This window comes from Mustelus asterias, chromosome 5 (assembly GCF_964213995.1).
Source record: "Mustelus asterias chromosome 5, sMusAst1.hap1.1, whole genome shotgun sequence".
In the NCBI taxonomy this organism is placed as follows: domain Eukaryota; kingdom Metazoa; phylum Chordata; class Chondrichthyes; order Carcharhiniformes; family Triakidae; genus Mustelus; species Mustelus asterias.
In genome coordinates this window covers 58349049-58362293 of record NC_135805.1, presented here as the reverse complement: position 1 = coordinate 58362293, position 13245 = coordinate 58349049, and the positions used below count along the sequence as shown (strand labels likewise).

At 44.3% G+C, this 13245-nt stretch overlaps 1 protein-coding gene across 3 annotated transcripts in view; it reads right to left on the bottom strand.

The window, feature by feature from the left end:
- mms22l (MMS22-like, DNA repair protein) overlaps positions 1 to 12010 on the bottom strand; it is a 152044-nt gene extending 140034 nt beyond the window's left edge. Inside the window, exons 1-3 of one of the 3 annotated variants that reach the window (XM_078212634.1) lie at positions 11951 to 12010; positions 7116 to 7295; positions 2662 to 2787 (exon numbers count right to left, since the gene is read on the bottom strand). In XM_078212634.1, the coding sequence (XP_078068760.1) occupies positions 2662 to 2787; positions 7116 to 7291 (302 nt within the window). In that variant the 5' untranslated portion in view covers positions 7292 to 7295; positions 11951 to 12010. Of the gene's footprint in view, positions 1 to 2661; positions 2788 to 7115; positions 7296 to 11950 lie in introns of those variants that run through there. The other 2 variants (XM_078212636.1, XM_078212635.1) reach the window with 2 other exon arrangements.
- Positions 12011 to 13245: the final 1235 nt, after the last annotated feature.

Below are 13245 nucleotides of genomic sequence, written 5' to 3'. Positions count from 1 at the left end.
GAATGGTGCTGTTTAAAGGTAAACTTTCGTGAAATTTTGCATGCATTGCCCAGTGATGCCATTCCAAATTACCTCTTTTATTCAAGGCTACACTCTCCGTTGACAAATGAGACAAAGGGTCTTGCCGTTGAAATTCGTAAAAAGAAATACACTTTCCCATCGCTCATCATTTTGTCTTCATCCAGCTTAGTCCACATTTTTGGGCCTGCGATTCGACAGTCTATGAGCTGATATGCTTGTCATCACGAGAAAACTGAGTTTCATGCATTTTTGGCATGGTTCAGCAGCCAATGAGCTGATTCACTCATCATCACAAGAAGCCCAAGTCCCGCGCATTCTTGGCAGCGGTTTGGCAGCTAAAGACAATCGACTTTGAGACTCCAGGGTCAACCTATTGATTGCGATTGACTATTTGGAGATCACTGCCCTAGATTGTGCTAGTGTGTAACTCCACCACATACAGTGTGCTGAATCTGCTTACAGAAGCAATTGGTGCCACAGAGCTTAATAGAATAACAAAGGTAAGGCCTTAAACTTGTAACAGATATATGAAATGTCATATTTATAATCTTGCAAATAGTATGAATTTCCTGTTCACAAAACCTTACTTCCTGTCACCATTTTGTGTAACATTTATGAAGGAATGACCCTTCTGAAGATGTAAACATCTTTCAGGTCAAAGTGCCATTTACCCATCATCCTTGTCCTTGCTGACGTAAGTTGGTACCCAGTCGAACAATGTCTCAGTTTAAAATTCTTATTCTTTTTTTCAGATCCTTCCATGGCCCGACCCCATCCTATCGCTATTATCATCTCCAGCCTGACAACCTTCCGAGATCTCTGCACTGTTCTAATTCGCGCATTTTTCCCCCCGTCCAAATTTAATCACTCCTCCTTAGACAGTTGTGCTTAACAGCCTAGGTTCGCTTGTAAGCCAGGCACCAGGTTCTTGAAGCAACTGTTCTATTTGGAACTCAGTCATGGCAGAAGATTCCTGGAAGGACAATAGAAATACTTGAGGAATGCCCTCAAAGTATCAATGCCCTACAAGAGTTCAAACATCCCTACCAACTCATGGCAATACATGTAATCGATGAAAATGGAAAAGTTTCATTTGGGAAGGCACCAAACGTGAAGTGGGGATAGTGCACAAACCTCCAAACAATTAACCTACCTGACCCTCCAAGAATCACCTACCCCACACGTGACCGAGGCTGTAGGTCACACATTGGACTTATCAGCTTTTTCAGAATCCATTGAACCAGCTGTTGCCTAGGCCCTGTGCTCTGGAATTTCCACCCTACATCTCTTTACCCCTTCCTGCTTCTTTTATAAATACATTACATCCTGGTATTTTCTCAATGACCTGCCATTCCCTTCTTCCTCGTCTGCGCTCTGCTTCATTTTCTTTACCCCACTTCTCCTAATCAGGTCTCGCTGCATGCCCAGCTTCCTCCTTGATCTCGAAAGCATCTTTCGTCACCCACTTCCCTCTCCCTCTGATTCCGAGAGTAAAGGCCCGCCCATCTTTTTCACAGATTCATTTTTTCTTTTGTTTGGCATGTCTGTTCTTTAACAATCACAGCAGCACATTTCTAATCCAACATTTTCTTCTTTTCAAACCCACTTCTCACAATCCATTTAATTAAAAACAGAAATAAAATATTGCAAATGTTGGAAAGCTGAAAAAGAACAAAGAATTGCTGTAAATATAGCGCAGCTCAAACAGTGGATAGAAAGACCTGAAACATTAACACTGTTTTTTTCTCTATCTACCTGACAAGATATCTATCTAAGCTGCCAGACCTGCTGAATATTTCCAGCAGTCTGTTTTTTATCTTACAATCACAGCCACCAGAACCTTAATGGCATCTCCAGTATGACACCTTTATTGGTTCAAACTCAGAGTCAGATGAGCAACACCACATTTCCAAACAGTATAGTCATAGAATCCTACAGTGCAGAAGGAGGCCATTCGGCCCAATCGAGTCTGCATCGACCACAATCCCACCCAGGCCCTATCCCCATAATGCCATGCATTTACCCTAGCTAGTCCCCTGACACTAAGGGTCAATTTAGCATGGCCAATCCACCTAACCCGCAAATCTTTGGACTGTGGGAGGAAACCGGAGCACTTGGAGGAAACCCACACAGACATGGGGACAGTGTGCAAACTCCACACAGACAGTGACTCAAGCCGAGAATCGAACTCAGGTCTCTGGCGCTGTGAGGCAGCAGTGCTAACCACTATGCCGCCCAAATAATTGTTGAGATGTAAGCGTCACTAGAAAGGAAAATTTATTGTCCATCTGTGGATGCACTGAGGTGGTGGGATTTCTTCTTGAACTACTTGGTAATGCTTTGATGCAGCTGAGTAGTGTGATCAGGCCACTTCAAAGGGGAGTTAAGAGTCAACCGTGTATGGGATTAGAGTCACATACAGGCCATACCGGGTAAGGACTGGGGCTCATTTCTGCAGGTTTACTGTTTTTCATGGGCATTAATCAATGGAGTGCACAATGTGTCCAATGGCAAGATTGCATTCAGAAGTATTTACTGGAAAAATAGTTCATGTTTAGGATAACAAAAGTGCAACACAGAAACTACCGAATCAATCTTACAAAAATAATTAAATCACAACTGTAATTCAAGTACTCATACCTCAGTAAGCCAAACAGAAGTTTAGGAGATTCGACAAGTGCCATTTCAGTCACCCATCGAAAACCAAAAATGTCGACTGTGTCAGCTTCGTAACCGGTGGGAGAAGGATCCAATCTTAGAAGCAATCTTAAAATACACAATGAGCAAATGGTATCAATGTAATCATAGATTCCTGCCATTTTCTGGAAGTTAAGTTGGGCATTGAATCATTTTGAAATTTCAAAGCCTCACCCCTAAAGTTCAGAGAATGCAGCTAGTAGTCGACAAGCACAGGTCTAGCTAATGGCAGTTTAAAATCCAAAATAAAACTCTGATCATTAAAATGCAGGTTTGTGCCCAGTGTGACAAATCTTAATGAGCCTTAAACAGGACCGCGAGGGTAATCATCACCTTGAGTCCCCTGGGCAGTAATCCATTGGAGAGGATCACCTATCTATTGCAGAACAACCCAGTTTTTCACTGCACTGATTTCAAAATGGGTGAGTTCTACAATAGACTACAACATGTTACCACCCAGGGGTCACGATGATAATTAACCCTAATGAACTCTGACTGAAAAACCAAGCAGCTTTACATAATTTTTTCTAAAAGTGTTTGCTTTTTTGATCGGGGAAATTAATCCCACCTGTAATTCAAATACATTACTGCACAAGAAAATTAAGCACTGAAACGTCTTTGTACATATCGATGCTAAATTCGAAGCATACGGAAAATACCAAAAATTAATTGAAGAGCGTTTGAACAGTTTAGGCCTATACTCTCTGGGATTTAGAAGAATGAGGGGAGATCAAATTAAGGTGTACAAGATGATGAAATGAAAGGTACGGATAAAGTAGCTGTGGAGCGGATGCTTCTGCTGGTGGGGCATTCTAGGATGAGGGGGTCATAGTCTTAGGATAAGGGGTAGCAAATTTAAAACAGAGTTGAGGAGAAACTACTTCTCCCAATGGGTTGTGAATCTGTGGAATTCGCTACCCCAAAGTGCGATGGTTGCTGGGACAGTGAGTAAATTTAAGGAGGAGTTAGACAGATTTTTAATTGGTAATGGGTTGAAGGGTTAAAGGAAGAAGGCAGGAAATGGGGATGTGAAGCATATCAGCCATGACCGAATGGCGGAGCGGACCCGATGGGCCGAATAGCCTAATTCTGCTCCTTTATCTTATGAACTTATGAATAATACTTAATCTCAGCGCAAAACAGATAATTTATCAAGTTCTGTTTGGGCATTATATAAATGTTGCCAGTAAAACCAGATTGATGCCAAAAAATTGAAACATGTCGTGTGATAAAGTGCTTCCGAATTTCACTCCTAAACGGCTTAGTTCTAATTTTACAATTATTCATCCTTGCTCGACGTCCTCCACCAAAGAACAGTTTCTTGGTATCTATCCAATCAAGTCCTTTCCTGATTTTAAATATGTCAATTTTATAACTCCTCAACTTTCCAAACTCGATGTTGTGGCTATTTCAGAGACATGGATAGAGCAGGGGCAGGAATGGATGCTGCAGGTCCCGGGGTTCAAATGTTTTAGTCGAAGTAGGGAAGGAGGTAGAAGAGGGGGAGGGGTAGCATTATTGGTCAGAGATTGTATCACAGTGTCAGAGAGGAGGTTTGATGAGGACTTATCTGTTGAGGTAGTATGGGCGGAGATTAGAAATAGGAGAGGAGAGGTCACCCTGTTGGGAGTCTTTTATAGACCTCCTAAAAGTTCTAGAGAGGTTGAGGAAAGGATTGCGGAGTCAATCCTGCTTAGGAGTGAAAGTAATAGGGCAATTGTTATGGGGGATTTTAACTTGACTAATATTGACTGGAATTGTTATAGCTCTAGCTCGTTAGAGGGGTCAGTTTTTGTTCAAAGCGTGCAGGAAGGTTTTTTGACTCAGTATGTAGACAGGCCAACTAGAGGTGAGGCTATATTGGATCTGGTGCTGGGAAATGAGCCAGACCAGGTGCTAGACTTGGAAGTTGGTGTGCATTTTGGTGATAGTGACCACAATTCGGTTACGTTCACCTTAGTGATGGAAAGGGATAGGCATGAACCTCGGGCCAGTGGTTTTAGCTGGGGGAAGGGTAATTATGAGGCTATTAGGAGAGAATTAGGAAACATAGGTTGGACTAGGAGATTACAGGGACTGGGAACGTCCGACATGTGGAGTTTTTTCAAGGAGCAGCTACTGCGAGTCTGTGATAGGTATGTCCCTGTCAGGCAAGGAGGAATTGGTAGGGCTAGGGAACCGTGGTGCACCAAAAAAGTTTATTTGTTGGTTAAAAAGAAAAAGGAGGCTTATGTTCGGATGAGACGTGAGCACTCGGGTAGTGCACTAGAAAGCTTTAGATTGGCTAAGAGGGAGTTGAAGAGCGAGCTTAGAAGGGCTAAAAGGGGACATGAGAAGACTTTGGCGGATAGGGTTAAAGAGAATCCTAAGGCGTTCTATAGGTATGTCAAGAACAGAAGGTTGGTTAGGGCAAGTTTAGGGCCAGTTATAGATGGCAGAGGGAAGTTATGTGTGGAACCGGAGGAGATTGGTGAAGCATTGAACCAATATTTCTCTTCGGTGTTCACGCAAGGGGACATGAATATAGCTGAGGAGGACACTGGGTTGCAGGGGAGTAGAATAGACAGTATTACAGTTGATAAGGAGGATGTGCAGGATATTCTGGAGGGTCTGAAAATAGATAAATCCCCTGGTCCGGATGGGATTTATCCAAGGATTCTCTGGGAGGCAAGAGAAGTGATTGCAGAGCCTCTGGCTCTGATCTTCAGGTCGTCGTTGGCCTCTGGTATAGTACCAGAAGATTGGAGGTTAGCGAATGTTGTCCCATTGTTTAAGAAGGGGAACAGAGACTTCCCCGGGAATTATAGACCGGTGAGTCTCACTTCTGTTGTCGGCAAGATGTTGGAAAAAATTATAAGGGATAGGATTTATAGTTATTTGGAGAGTAATGAATTGATAGGTGATAGTCAGCATGGTTTTGTGGCAGGTAGGTCGTGCCTTACTAACCTTATTGAGTTTTTTGAGAAAGTGACCAAGGAGGTGGATGGGGGCAAGGCAGTGGACGTGGTATATATGGATTTTAGTAAGGCGTTTGATAAGGTTCACCATGGTAGGCTTCTGCAGAAAATGCAGATGTATGGGATTGGGGGTGATCTAGGAAATTGGATCAGGAATTGGCTAGCGGATAGGAAACAGAGGGTGGTGGTTGATAGTAAATATTCATCATGGAGTGCGGTTACAAGTGGTGTACCTCAGGGATCTGTTTTGGGGCCACTGCTGTTTGTAATATTTATTAATGATCTGGATGAGGGTATAGTTGGGTGGATTAGCAAATTTGCTGATGACACCAAAGTCGGTGGTGTGGTAGACAGTGAGGAAGGGTGTCGTAGTTTGCAGGAAGACTTAGACAGGTTGCAAAGTTGGGCCGAGAGGTGGCGGATGGAGTTTAATGCGGAGAAGTGTGAGGTAATTCACTTTGGTAGGAATAACAGATGTGTTGAGTATAGGGCTAACGGGAGGACTTTGAATAGTGTGGAGGAGCAGAGGGATCTAGGTGTATGTGTGCATAGATCCCTGAAAGTTGGGAATCAAGTAGATAAGGTTGTTAAGAAGGCATATGGTGTCTTGGCGTTTATTGGTAGGGGGATTGAATTTAGGAGTCGTAGCGTTATGTTGCAACTGTACACAACTCTGGTGCGGCCGCACTTGGAGTACTGTGTGCAGTTCTGGTCCCCACATTACAGGAAGGATGTGGAGGCTTTGGAGAGGGTGCAGAGGAGGTTTACCAGGATGTTGCCTGGTATGGAGGGGAGATCCTATGAGGAGAGGCTGAGGGATTTGGGATTGTTTTCGCTGGAAAGGCGGCGGCTAAGAGGGGATCTTATTGAAACATATAAGATGATTAGAGGTTTAGATAGGGTGGATAGTGATAGCCTTTTTCCTCTGATGGAGAAATCCAGCACGAGGGGGCATGGCTTTAAATTGAGGGGGGGTAGTTATAGAACCGATGTCAGGGGTAGGTTCTTTACCCAGAGGGTGGTGAGGGATTGGAATGCCCTGCCAGCATCAGTTGTAAATGCGCCTAGTTTGGGGGCGTTTAAGAGATCCGTAGATAGGTTCATGGACGAAAAGAAATTGGTTTAGGTTGGAGGGTCACAGTTTTTTTTTTCTTAACTGGTCGGTGCAACATCGTGGGCCGAAGGGCCTGTTCTGCGCTGTAATGTTCTATGTTCTATGTTCAGCAGGGCACAAGCTAGGTTTTCCATCCTGTCCTCATAATTTAAACCTTTAATCCCTGTCATAATTCTAGTGAACCTGCACCATACCCACTCCAAGATCAAAATATATTTCCCGAGATGCATTACTCAAACTGTATTCCAGATTGTGGAGAGTTAGATCTGAGTTTTGAATCTCTACCCAACAGAAATGTAACACAATACAGTTCACATTTTACGCACCGGTTAAGGGATCCACTTGTCAGATAGCCATCAGCAGAGAAGGATCTACCCCCGTCCCGTTGGCCCAAGATGCAGGAGAAACAAGGAGGTCTGCAGCACTCCATATCTGTCTCCATCATTTCGATCACATATGGCGAGACAGGAGGAGTAAGAGATCCCCCAAAGTTATCATCCATTTTCCTAGAAAACACATTGTAGATGAATTCCATTATTAACTGTTTTACCTGCCAATTAGCACACTGCCAACATTTTGCTACAAAGCCATAGAAAGATCACTGATGTCACACATACACACTTATTCTTGAAATACATCGCAAGGGAATAACATAATTTAGGCATTTTAAGCGTTGGACTGTATTATTCTGGATTGAACATCGTTGGTTATGGTTGTAGAGGCCAATTCGTAAGTGGCAATCTCTTCCACATCTGAGCATTAGTCCAAGATCGACTTATGTTTCCCCCTTCCAGTGGGCCCTCTTTTCCACCATCTGGTCATGTCTTTTGCCCTCTACTTCTTCCACACCCTTCCGGACGGTTTGTCTCTGGGCACTCTGGTCAGCAGGAGGAATTCCCATTATCAATTCCAATCCCAGTCGTGCTTGCAGACATTCTTCACCAGATGTTTCCCGTCCCGCCTGCCATTTTCCAACTTTGGGGCAAGTGTGGCCAGAAAATCCCGTCCCTTGTGTCACAAAGTTGGGTGGCCTGTTGGTCTTGTGCTGATAGCAAACACATCTTGGAGCATGTGTCTGGGAATATGGTCATCATTTATTCTGTTCACATGACCCAGTCAATTGCTGACTCAAGAGGGCAAACACACTAGGGATCACTGTCCCCTGGTGAATTTCCACATCTGGCACTCCTGTCTTGCCGGGAGATGCCCAATTTTTTTTCTGGAGCAACAGAGGTGGAAGCTATTTAGCCACTTTTCTTGGCTTGCATAAGTTGTCCATGCCTCACTACTGCAAAGGAAAGTGCTGAGAATGCAACACCGGTATACACAGAGCTTTGTATTTTTAGTCAGTTTGTTATTGGTCTGAACTTGAACTCTCAACTTTGACATGACAGCTGCAGCCATTGGCAATCCTGATCCTTTTTCGGTTTGAAAGGATAGGCTGCTGGTAATTGTTGATCCAATATTTGTGAAGTGTCAATGACCACCAGAATGAGGTTGTCAATGATGATGGAAGGTGGAGTTGCTACATCCTGGCCAATATTTTCCTGACACCAATTGTCAGGTCAAACACATTGTAGTCCCGTGTGATACCAATTTAGAATGGGATGCCATCAGCAAACACCAGTTCACACACTAGAACACTTTGGTTTTGCTGCGTAGTCTTGCCAAGTTCAACACCTTGCTGTCAGCTGTGGTGTACAGAGTCGCCAAAAGTGAACAATAGCAACATGATGAAAAATATGCAAATAACATAATGGCCACCTGTAAGCAACCTCTACCATTCTCTAGTTGATAGGACGTACACATGACAAATTCTAGCCCATGAGTTTTGCTGCACACTTCAGGCTTCCAGAGCATGCCTTTTCATACCCAAGTTTCAGTGACATGAGCAGCCCTGTACTTCATTCGAATAGCTGCTCTCCGCTACACATGGACAATCCTACCACATGACAAATTTGTCATCTCAGTCAAGCTGTTGAGGAAAGGCAGTAAGATACCTCACCACAGGGAAGCAGGTAGGGGAAATGTTAACTCAGTTCAACAGCATTCTAAGAGTTCGTGCTGAAGAAACATTGGCAGATAACTGGACGCTTCTCTTCCCTCTCAATGTTATAAAGCTACATGATGCAGACAAGCAAACCTTTCTAATCTGGTCAGCTGGCTATCAGGCACCAACATTATCCACATGTATAGATATACTTCAAATTCACACAGGTAGAGTTCCAATTTGTTTGACAAGGAGTAACTCATCCTCCCCATATGCCTTGATCTGGACTTCCATCTGTGATTGTATCTTTATTTCTGTTCATGTATATGTGCCTGATCCATCAGCCCCAATATAGAATCCATATCAAAAAACAAAGAACAATACAGCACAGGAACAGGCCCTTCGGCCCTCCAAGCCTGCGCCGCTCATGTGCCCACTAGACCATTCTTTTGTATCCCTCTTTTCCCAGTCTGTTCATGTGGTTATCTAGATAAGTCTTAAACAATCCCAGCGTGTCCGCCTCAATCACCTTGCTTGGCAGTGCATTCCAGGCCCCCACCACCCTCTGTGTAAAATACGTCCCCTTGACATCTGCGTTGAACCTTGCCTCCCTCACCTTGAACCTGTGACCCCTTGTGTTCGTCACCTCCGACCTGGGAAAAAGCTTCCCACTGTTCACTCTATCTATGCCCTTCATAATTTTATACACCTCTATTAGGTCGCCCCTCATCCTCCGTCTTTCCAGGGAGAACAACCCCAGTTTACCCAATCTCTCCTCATAGCTAAGACCCTCCATACCAGGCAACATCCTGGTAAACCTTCTCTGTACTCTCTCCAAAGCCTCCACGTCCTTCTGGTAGTGTGGCGACCAGAACTGGACGCAGTATTCCAAATGTGGCCTAACCATCGTTCTATACAGCTGCAACATCATATGCCAACTTTTATATTCTATGCCCTGCCCAATAAAGGCAAGCATGCCATATGCCTTCTTCACCACCCTCTCCACCTGTGCTGCCACCTTTAAGGATCTGTGGACTTGTACACCCAGGTCCCTCTGTGTGTCTATACTCCTGATGGTTCTGCCATTTATTGTATAGCTCCCCATTACATTAGATCTATCATGCAGAAGGCGGCCATTTGGCCTATCGAGTCTGCACTGACTCCAAAAGATCTTCTTACCCAGGCCCATCTCCATAGCCCCCAGGCATTTACCACAGCTAACCAACCTAACCTACACATCTTTAGACACTAAGGGGCAATTTAGCATGGCCAATCCACCTAACCTGCACCTCTTTAGACTGAGGGAAGAAACTGGAGCACCCGGAAGAAACCTATGCAGGCATGGGGAGAACATGCAAACTCCACACAGACTCCACCCAAGGCCTGAATCGAATCCCAGTCCCCGACACTGCGAGGCAGTAGCACTAACCACTGAGCCACTGTGTCGCCCTATGATATAAAGAATCCATTCTCTATCAGCCCCTGTATATATAACCTGTCCCTCTAACAGCCCAATATAAATAGCCAGTCTCTTTCTAAACTTCAGGTATCAGGTAGACAACGTTGGCCGAGTTGCAAGAGTATGTACCGTGCACCTGGGTCGTAGCGTCTGCATGGTCTCCCCAATGTACCATGCCTTGGGACATCCTTTCCTGCAGCATTTCAGGTAGACAACAGTTGTATACCTAATACGCTGCAAGAAAGGATGTCCCGAGGCATGGTACATTGGGGAGACCATGCAGACGCTACGACAATGGATGAATGAACACCGCTCGACAATCACCAGGCAAGAGTGTTCTCTTCCTGTTGGGGAACACTTCAGCGGTCACGGGCATTTGGCCTCTGATCTTCGGGTAAGCATTCTCCAAGGCGGCCTTCACGACAACGCAGAGTCGCTAAGCAGAAACTGGTAGCCAAGTTCTGCACACATGAGGACGTCCTCAACCGGAATCTTGGGTTCGTGTCACACTATCTGTAACCCCCACGACTTGCCTGGGCTTGCAAAATCTCACTAACTGTCCTGTCTGGAGACAATACACATCTCTTTAACCTGTGCTTAACCCTCTCTCCACTCACACTGTCTGTACCTTTAAGACTTGATTACCTGTAAAGACTTGCATTTCAACCATTATTTTGTAAATTGAGTTTGTGTCTTTATATGCCCTGTTTGTGAACAGAACTCCCACTTACCTGACGAAGGAGCTGTGCTCCGAAAGCGAGTGGCTTTTGCTACCAAATAAACCTGTTGGACTTTAACCTGGTGTTGTGAGACTTCTTACTGTGTTTACCCCAGTCCAACACCGGCATCTCCACATCATCCCTACATATACGACCAGCCCTGTGTTTACGACCTGTACCTCTATCTTTATATATGATCAACTGTGCTACATCTGACCAGCCTCTGTACATATAGTCAGTACCTCTATATCAGTGCCTCAATCTATATAAACAGTCTTTCTCGATGTGACCTGCATCAGTATCTCATCTTTTGTCTACATGATCAGCCCATCTGTCTGCTCAGTACCTCTCTCAGCCTCTGTTTATTTGATCGTCCCTGTGTAAATGACCAGCCTGGGTCTAAATGACCAGCCCGTCTAAATGACCAGCCAAGGTATAAATGACCAGCTCCTGTCTAAGTGACCAGCTGGGATCTAAACAATCAGTCTCCATTTAAGTGACCAGCCCTTATCTATGTGCTTTGTTGAGTTGGTCCAAACTTGATGGACCAAATGGTCTTCCTTCTGCACTGTAGGGATTGTCTCATTCTAAGTGTTCAGCCCCATCTAAGTGAGCAGCCCCGTCTAAGTAATTAGGCCCTAAGTAATCAGCCGCTGTCCAAGTGACCAGTTCCTATCAAAGTGACCAGCCACTGTCTAAGTGACCAGTTCCGCTCTAAGTAACCAGCCTAAGTGGCCAGCCCCTATCTAAGTCACCAGTTCCTATCTAAGTGACCAGTTCCGATCTAAGTAACCAGCCTAAGTGGCCAGCCCCTATCTAAGTCACCAGTTCCTATCTAAGTCACCAGTTCCTATCTAAGTCACCAGCCCCTGTCTAAGTGGCCATCCCGTCTAAGTGACCAGCTCGTTTTAGTAACCACCTCCTATCTAAGTAAGCAGCTCCTGTCTATATGATAGGTACTGGTGTCCCAGCCCTTGTCCCTATGATCTGTACCTCTGTGTCTGCTCTTCTTCCTTTATGCTCTCTGCTTGTTTCTTTTCCTGCTTCCCGCGTTCGGGTGACGCATGCGCACACTCTCCGATAGCGATTGGTCCATGCCTCTGGTCAGCGGCCCAGTGATTGGTCCAGATTTTATGAATCATCAGAGGTTCTTGCTCCGGCTCCCCGGTTCAGGGAGCGTCTCTAAAATCCCACTCTGTGTGTAAAGCGAAAAGTTATAATTCCCATTAAAAACAAGACAAAAGCTCAGGTGGACTCGGAGATGAACTGATATTAAAGTTTATGCGTTTAAAGGGTTTAATGTGGGTCCATGAAAGATAATTATTGGTTAAAGGATTCTGACTTCAGCGCTTGCCCTTTTGCAGCACGATCCCTAAACTGAGAAACCCAAAGGCTCAGAAGCAAACTCAGTTCAGTCACTTTTCACATTAATGCAAGAAATGCGATCTAATTATCTCTTTGAGAAATGGTGCATAATATTTTTTTAAGTAGCCCATCTCAGGAGGTGTAGGAGGTGTACAAATAACAGGCTCCAAAGATGCGCAGTTTTGCAGAACAAATTATTCTGCATTAATCACCTGGAATAGAATCATTGGTCTTGCTGGATCTGTAACTAGCTGATCAATACATGAGAAACAAAAGTGTATATCTTTTATGACTTTAAAAGAAAGATTGAATAGGGTGATGCCATCTACAATGTGTAATTGTATTTTCCCGTTTAAAACTGAAAACGTGTCTTCTCGGAAATAATGTATAACATGTCGAAGCAAATGTAATCCGAATCTCTGAAATTCTGTATTTACACATTTTCTGAAATCGGGTTGCTAAACTTTTTCTGTGCACATTTCAATCACTCTCCTGTCCTCTTGTGACAATGATGCACTGCAGTGCTGCTGAATTATGAGCATTGGCTTTTAACCCAGAAGAATTTCCACAATTCGCAATTTTTTTTCTCTGAAACTAGGGAGCAAAATGATTTAAATAAAGTGTTTTTCAGTTTGCCTGACTCCGCATGAGAAGCTGCCAGTCACTTGCTCCGTGCTGGGGTTCTCTCTGTCTGTGTGTGTGTGTTCTTGTCTAATTAAAAAACAGTACATCACAGTTAAATAAAATTGCACCCAGGATAACCCATATTTCCATATGCAGATTTATCGGCACTGACAGCCCTCTCTCCCTCTCTCTTATTGTGTCTGCATTCTCCTCCTTATTAAAAAAAAACTGAGGCACAGAGAGAAAGAGAAATCTGATGCAGCCTCCCTCATTCTATCGGGAAAAAAAGAATGCTTCTC